This window comes from Mandrillus leucophaeus, unplaced genomic scaffold (assembly GCF_000951045.1).
Source record: "Mandrillus leucophaeus isolate KB7577 unplaced genomic scaffold, Mleu.le_1.0 Scaffold180, whole genome shotgun sequence".
Classification (NCBI taxonomy): Eukaryota; Metazoa; Chordata; class Mammalia; order Primates; family Cercopithecidae; genus Mandrillus; species Mandrillus leucophaeus.
The window spans coordinates 203,748-211,572 of record NW_012101810.1 but is presented as its reverse complement, the minus strand read 5'-3'; the positions used below and the strand labels follow the sequence as shown (position 1 = coordinate 211,572).

General features: G+C 60.3%; 1 protein-coding gene across 1 annotated transcript in view; it reads right to left on the bottom strand.

The window, feature by feature from the left end:
* LOC105537850 (mitotic spindle assembly checkpoint protein MAD1) overlaps positions 1-7,825 on the bottom strand; it is a 399,899-nt gene that overhangs the window by 201,766 nt on the left and 190,308 nt on the right. Inside the window, exon 5 of the mRNA XM_011977540.1 lies at positions 3,057-3,113. Within this exon, the coding sequence (XP_011832930.1) occupies positions 3,057-3,113 (57 nt within the window). The remainder of the gene's footprint in view (positions 1-3,056; positions 3,114-7,825) is intronic.

Here is a 7,825-nt window from a genome sequence, read left to right as displayed (position 1 = left end):
CCACAGTCCACAGAGCCCCCCAACCCACTCACTGATGGACACCAGACCCCACAGTCCACAGAGCCCCCCAACCCACTCACTGAAGCAGGAGCATCTTTCAGGCCTGCCCTGAGCCGTCTCAGATGAAGGCGGAGGAATGGAAACTGAGTCTCAGACCTGCCACTAAACAATACAGTTATGATGCGTTCCCCTGCAAATTCCATCAGCAGTGAAAGCTCACAGCAGAACACAGGGAGGAAAATAAACAAAACAATAACCCCCTAGTATTTCTACAGCCTGAAGAGAAACATGGTTCATACTCCAATTTTAAAACCCAGACCCAAGAAAGGCCTGTCCTGGAGCCCCCAACAGCCTGCTTTTCCTTCCACTGAGCCAAGTGTCACATCCCCGCCTCCCTCCCTCCACCGCGCTCCCCTGGCAAACCTGCCCGGGCGAACCCCCATTCCCCAGCGACTGTGTCTGCCGGGAAGCACCTGAGCGTGGCAGACAGAAGCCTGCCGCCCAGCCTGGCTCCAAGTTCACACCACAAACCTCAGCGGGACTGCTGGGACTCTCACAGGCCAGTCCACCTCATGCCCACTTCAGGAAGAGACAGGAAGCTCCAGCAACCTGCTGGTCCCCGTCCACTTCAATGCCCCTCTACTGCCCCAGCCCTACCTCACGCCCGTCACTACAGCGAGGCTCCCATCAGCATAAACTGCTCTCCCACTGCCCGTCGGGTTAAACAAATCTCCCTCCGGCTCCAGGCCCAGCCCCTGAGCAGGCCCTTCTGTGCCTTCCCTCTCTTTAACGAACCGCCGGCTGCAGGGCACAGGGTAATCCTCTGTTCTCCTTCTGGGTCCTCTCTGTAGTCCGACTGTCCCCTGAAAACACTTCCTTCTCCAAGGCTCTGTGAATGGACCTGCCCTCCACGGAGTCCAAAAACTCATGGCGCTCCCCAAGACTAGATGCCAGGACGCTGGAACGCCCCGAAGACGCTTGAGCCTCCGGTTCTGACTTCTCTGCTACCTGCTCATTCCCGACAATTGAAATACCATGCAGAGCGGATGGGCACCTCTGACCCCAGGGCACTGACTCAAAGCCTCCAGCCCTGTGCACCCAACGTGTGGCAGGCATGAGACTCCTACACTTCACCCCCAACTCCCCGCCCCATACCATGAGCCTACCCAGGGCAGAATGCTGAAGCCATCCTCGATTCCTGGCCCTCACGCTCTCTACCTCAGCCGCATCTCCCTTCAACACAGCCGACTCGGACCACACCTCCGCACCCCACTGCAGTCCTAGGCCAGGGCACCTGTGTCTCCCAGCCCGGCCAGCCCCAGCCCTGCCAGTTCCCACCCCCTACGGCCCTACACAGAGCAGCCAGGCATCCTTTATGAATGGACACCAGGTTGCGTCATCACCTACTCCACCCACGAAACCACAGCCCTGCCGTGACCACACGGGGCCCACAAGGTCAGACTACCAACCACCATGGGCCCCGCTTCTGTCACCCCGAAGCTCGCTGTTGGGTCCCGGGCCCTGCCTGCCCCGCTACTCCCACCACCAACAGTTGGGTCCCCCAGGCTTGGCTCAGGACGCTCTGCAGAACGGCCCCGGGAAACTGTGGCTCCTGCGTTTGCCACCACCGGAAGTTCTGTCCTTCACTCTCCTATGGGCCACTGACTACTCACTCGGCAACAGTGTGCCTCCAGAGGGCAGGAGCCTGTGTTGCTGGCTGCCACGTCCCCAGCACTGAAAGGAATGTCCTTAAGCAGCTGCTGAGTGAACAGCGACTGTTCTGGAGCCTCAAGGCAGCTGTCACCAGCCCGCCTGGCCTTGGTCCTGCGGATGCCGGCTCTGCCCAGACCCAGACCCGTGCGGTGCCCTGCTGCTGCCTCTCTGTGCCACTGGTAGCTTCTTCCAGGGTCTCGGCAAACAACCCTCGCCCATTCCCAGCCTAGGCTCTGGTGCCTGTACCTCTCAAGAGGGTGATTTCCAACCCCATTCGACCCTGCCCTATGGGAAGGGCCTGTAACCATGGCCACAGCCACAATCGCCACAGGCTGTGCAGCCGGTCCCAGAATCTGTCAAGCGATGAACCCTCGGCACACCCCTGCCAGGTGGAGGCCCTGAGAGCCAGGACACCAGCTCCCAGTCACGAGCCGGCAAGCAAGGATGCCCAGATGGGAGCCTCGACCTGGGCTGCAGGCCCTGGGGTCCGTACAATGCTGACAGCCGCTCCGCCTGCGACCCAGGCGAGCCTGACGCGTGGCCTGGGACAGAATATGCAGCCACACGCACGCACGCATGCCCCAGGGCCGTCCGTGTCCTTCACAGACATGGCCAAGGCCAGGGCAGCATGGACGGAACCTACACTTTGTTTAGGCCAAAACGCCTCAGAAGCAAAGCCCATTTGTTCCCTACGACAGTGGGCGGCTTTTTAACACTGGAGGTCCGGAAACCAGGAGAGCCTGCCTGGCGCCCCACGGCCCACACTGTGGCCCCACCCAGGCTCGGAGGCAGCCAAACCAGCGAGAGTGGGGCCGATGTGGGCTGAGGAGAAAACAGCTTAAAAGCACACCTGCCGCATTCACAGACGGCAGAAAAGCACTCACTGGAGACGTCCCTCTCTCGGTCAGGACCCATGCTGAGTGACACCCGAGCCCCAGCTGAGGCACTGTCCCACTAGGGACTCGGGTCCTGTGTGGTCAGGACAGGGGTCCACGAAGCCACAGCACCGATGCCTAGCTCGCTACAGACCCCTCGCGGGCTCGCACACCTGCTTTGCCTCTGACACCGCGGCCTCGTGCGGCAAACATGTCACTGCTCCCTTGCCACAAACACGGTGGTGGGGCCCGAGAGGCTGTGCTCTGCCCAGGCGTGCGCCACCTGTCACTGGTAGAGATGGGAGTCAGGCTTCTCACACACCCTTCCCCCCTCAACACAGCTTCCAACGACAGAGGAGGCAGCCATGCACTGGTGCCTGCCGCCTAAGGGCTTACGGGGACAGGCATCCCTGCCCAGACCCAGGGTCCAGGTGTCCTGAATCCCAGCCACTCCTGTGTCTGACTCACCATGTCTGCTCTTTGTTTCTGGCCTCCCAGTTCCTCCAGGGCCTGCGACAGCTGAGCCTGCAAGACAAGATAGGATTCGGCCTGAGACTGGGTGGCCCAGGACCCATTTCTAGGACTGCGGGGAACACAAACCCCACCACCCCGCAGCCTCCACTCCCTATGGAGCAATGGGACCCAGGAGCTGGGCAGTGGGCAGCCAGAGGGTGGGCGGGGCCAGCAGAGCCACTCCGTGGGGCCCAGAGCCAACTGATGGAGACAGAGACAGAGCGGGCAGAGGGTGGCCAGAGGAGTGTCAGGGGCCAGTGTGGCCGCCCCACGAGGCCCAGAGCCCACTGATGGAGATGGAGACCGAGTGGGCTGCGGGAGGCTTGACGGAACCGAGGTCCATTCTAAAAACCTCTCTCAGGAAACTGACTGTGAATAGGGGGGCCAGGGGTGGGCCCAAGAGGGACTGTGGAATTGGGGAAAGACGGAGGGAAAGGTTCAGCATGGGACTTTCGATCAGAGGGACTCAATTCACTCTCCTTGGCAGGCTCATGCTTAAAGAACAGAATCAGGTGACTTTCCTGGCAGAGGCCCCACCTCAGAGCATCTCCGCCGCCACAGCCACCCCCAAGCAGGACCCCGACCCAGGCGGGAAGGGTCTCCTGCCCCCACACACTCCCCAAAGGGCACAAGGCTTGACCCCACAGTAAGGGTAGAAAAGCCAGCAATGAAAAGCCAGCCACCTCCTCCTCACAGGCCTCATGGAACAGCAAGGCTGGGCCTTGTTGTGGTGCTGGGACATCAGCAGTCCGGCTTCCTGCTGGGGACAGTGACCCTGCACCCACGACCTGCACGGTGCACGGGGCTCAGGACCTCGGAGACCCCTGCCCTGGGCCTCTGCCCCTGCGGTTCCTGCCTTCCCCCACATCCTCTGCCTCTGCCCCTTCCTGACTCTTCCCATGACCCCGCTTGGCTCCCGACAGCCCCCACCACCTAAACACACTGTGACTCTGTCCTAGAACCCAGGAAGAAGGGCCAGGCAGGGGGCCTTGTGAGACCCCCCAGGCCACAGCACAGAGGAACCCAGGAAGAAGGGCCAGGCAGGGGGCCTTGTGAGACCCCCCAGGCCACAGCACAGAGGAACCCAGGAAGAAGGGCCAGGCAGGGGGCCTTGTGAGATCCCCCAGGCCACAGTACACACGAAAGGCCGGGAAGGAGATGGAGGACCAGCCTAGGAGTGAGGCAGGAGGCTGTGGTGGGATGTGGGATCTGCAGGGTAGAGGCCCAGCAGGCCTGAGGATGAGGGGGAATCGAGAGGCAGGCAGAGTCCTGGCCCAGCGGCAACCAGAAACCACTGGGCAAGTCACCAGGAGAGACCAAGGCGGGGAGGCGTGTGTGTGTGCGTGTATGCAAGTGTGGGTACGTATATGCACACCTGTGTGTGGCATGTGCACATGTGGCAGGGATGGGGGAAGTATGTTTGGAGAAACAGAAAACGAGGCACTGCAGCCCCTGGGGACACAGCCTGGGGAACGTGGCTGAGGCAACAGCCAATAATCCTCAGCCTGTCCACTCTGCAGACCATGGGCCCCCAAGCTCCCCTACAGGCCCAGCCAGAGCCAGGTTCTGGACTTCCCATGGGCCATCCTGGTGCCCGCTGGTTCTGGACGCCACAACAGAGTCAAACCCAGGCTCCAGATGCTCCCATGGAGGCTGCAGGTGTGAGCACCTGAGCCCCCCAAGCCTCTGGTGTGGTGCCCCACTCAGTGGGGCACCCGAGCGACTGCCATTGCCCACCACCCCTGTGCAATGCCTGTGGGTGAAGGGAAGGCCTTGAGCTCTGCCCACCACCAGCCCCGCCTGACACCCTCACATTGCCCGGCCTTGAGCTCTGCCAACCACCAGCCCTGCCTGGCACCCTCACATTGCCCCAAGGAGGCCCTGGAGCCCGCCCAGCCGCTGTCATCAGGAGGCACGTGGCCATGGTCACGCTGGGCTGTGTGGACCGCACACTGGAAAGCTTGGTGCCTCAGGGCCTGGGAGCAGCACACTGCCCTCCTCACAGCCAGCTGAACCCTAGATAATCCGGCCACTGCTGGGGTCACCAGCAGTTGGGACTGGGAATGGCAGATGGAAGAGGGACATCCACCAATCTGGGCCTAGATACGACGCACTTCACCGAGCTGCAGCCCCAGGCATTTCTAGGGACACAGGGAGCCGGGTCAGGGCATCCGGGGCACCCCATATCCCTGGGCAGAGCCTCAGCACGTGGGAGACAGTCGCCGTCCACATTCATGCTCTCCTCACGCAGCCCTATACCCCGCCCAGGTCTACCCGCATCCACAAGCTACCAGGCCAGAGACCATCCCAAACACGGGGGAAGACAACAGGTGCTGAGCTGACCTGGGCAGTGAGAAGCACCCATGAGAGCTGCCTGCACCCCTGGCAAGGCTCTGAGCTGGCCTGGGCAGCGAGAAGCACCCGTTAGAGCCACCCACACCCCCTGCAGCCTGGCCATGTCTGCCATGCCTGGCACACCGTCCTGGGCACACAGGCGGCTGGCACCGTGGACACCAGCCTCAGGTGAGGCACATCGTCATCCCCATTTACATCAGTCCACGCGGCAACCTCGTAAGGTCAAAGGCACTTCACAGGTGCAGCTTGGAAGAGGCGGGGACGTCCGAAAGCAGCAGGGCTGGGAGCCGTGTGTGAGTCCTGGGCCCACCCCACTCTCCCATGCCTCTCGACACGGCATCACTGCAGGGTGGAGCGATGACCACGGTGGCCAGCCCAGGGACCTGCTGAGGCCAGGCAGGCCACGGCAACCTCAGCCTTCACAGCCTCCGGTGCCAGGCGGGTAGGCCTCAGGTATCTCCAGAAGGTTTCACGAGGTTTCTGTGAGGACAGCACTAGTAACGTGTGCCTGAAGACAAGTTCATTCACATTCATTCACAGGTGGCTCACAGCCTGAGGCCAAGGCGTCCACCTCTGTACCAGCCCCATCAGCCCAGCACTTCCGTCAATGGCTGGAAAAAAAAACGCATGCATCTGAAATCCTCACATGACCCAGGGCCGGGAAACAGAGACCAGTGAGATTTCTGAGATATCCTCAAAGCCAGAGTCGCTCGCGAAAGGTGACTCTGAGCCGCGGAGCCCTGCACTCAGACTCGTACACTGGTCTCGGGTACCTGGGCAGGGCCTGCTTGGAGCAGCTCCCAAGAGAGTGCAGCCCCAGGACGGGGCCGGGAGGCCAACTGCATGGCCGCAGGAGCGGCTGTGGCTTGGCTCACACGCCTGCCTGGCGCTGAGCAGGGCCCTGGGTTCAGGAAGGCAGATGTCAACAAGCTGAGTGCTCCCCAGGAGGCGACCAAGACAGCAACGGGCATCACAGGAGCCATCCAGCCATGAAGAGAGACGGCTTCCAGACAGTGAGAGCCACCTTTCACCGAAGACTGAACACACAAGTGTCACTCAGGCTGCAGTGAGACATCCACAGGGTCCTGTGTGACCCGTGAGGTTCTGTGTCTTCGCCTGCACTGGGTGGTTACACACGCACTCACTCTGTCGTCCGACAGACTGAAAACTTACCATGTGTGCGTTTTGGTGTATTGTGTTATATTTCCATTAAAACATATACTCTAGCACCCTGGCGGACGAATTAGGGAGGAAAAGGAGGACGGTTCTGCTACCATAAAGAGAAATGGTTTCAGCCAGGCATGGGGCTCATGTCTGCGAGACCATCACTTAGGGAGGCCAAGGCAGGAGAACTGCTTGTGGTTAGGAGTTCGAGACCAGCCTGGACAACATACAGAGATCCTGTTTCTACAAAAAATTTAAAAATCAGCTGGGCGTGGTAGCACACAACTGTGGTCCCAGCTACTCAGGGAGCTGAGGCAGGAGGATCTCTTGAGACCAAGAGGTTGAGGCTGCAGTGAGCCGTGACTGTGCCACTGCACTTTAGCCTGGGCAACAGAGTGACACCCTGTGTCAAAAAAACAAATACAAAGATGTAAAACAAAATGAAACAAGGTTGTTTGTAACCCGCTGAATCTTCCCAAACGGACAGCCAAATGGGACATCGCACAAGCCTGAGTCAGAGGTGACTCCCGGCGGAGGGTTCTCAGCAGAGCAGCCACCGGACAGAAGCTCAGCAGGCAGAGGGGCCAGAGCGTGAAATGGAGTGCACGCTCCACAGGCATGGAGATGGGGAGTGGCAGGGAGGCAGGAGGGAGCTCAGGTCTGGCTTACAGACATTCCGCAGCACAAGGTTTGTGGGTGCAGGACACCTCAGCCACCTCTCACTCATAACCTGAAAAGACACAGGTGGGTGCTCCTAAGAACAGGAACGTGGAGAGAACACAGAGAAGGCCCTGTTGTCACTCAAGGAAACGCACTGCTGTTTGTAGCTCAAACAGGGTAAGTGGTCAGACATGAAGTTTCCGAGTAACAAAAAATGTTTTACATGAGAGAGGGTGTGGACAGGGCAGGAGTGAGTCAGGAGAACGGAGGTAGCTGTGGCCTGGGGGGTAGGCCACACTGCGTGCCTGTCCTGGGCCTCCCTGGTGTGACAGGTTCTGTCGAGGAAGGGCAGCACGGAGGAGCATTTGGTCAACGTCCACTCCTCCCTCACCTTATCGTTCCAAGAAAACGGCTGAAGAAAGAAAAGCAAAGGAAACACTGAAACCCACACGGCCCAGCACAGGAGACACGGGACATCACTAAACCCACACGGCCCAGCACAGGAGACATGGGACATCACTAAACCCACACGGCCCAGCACAGGA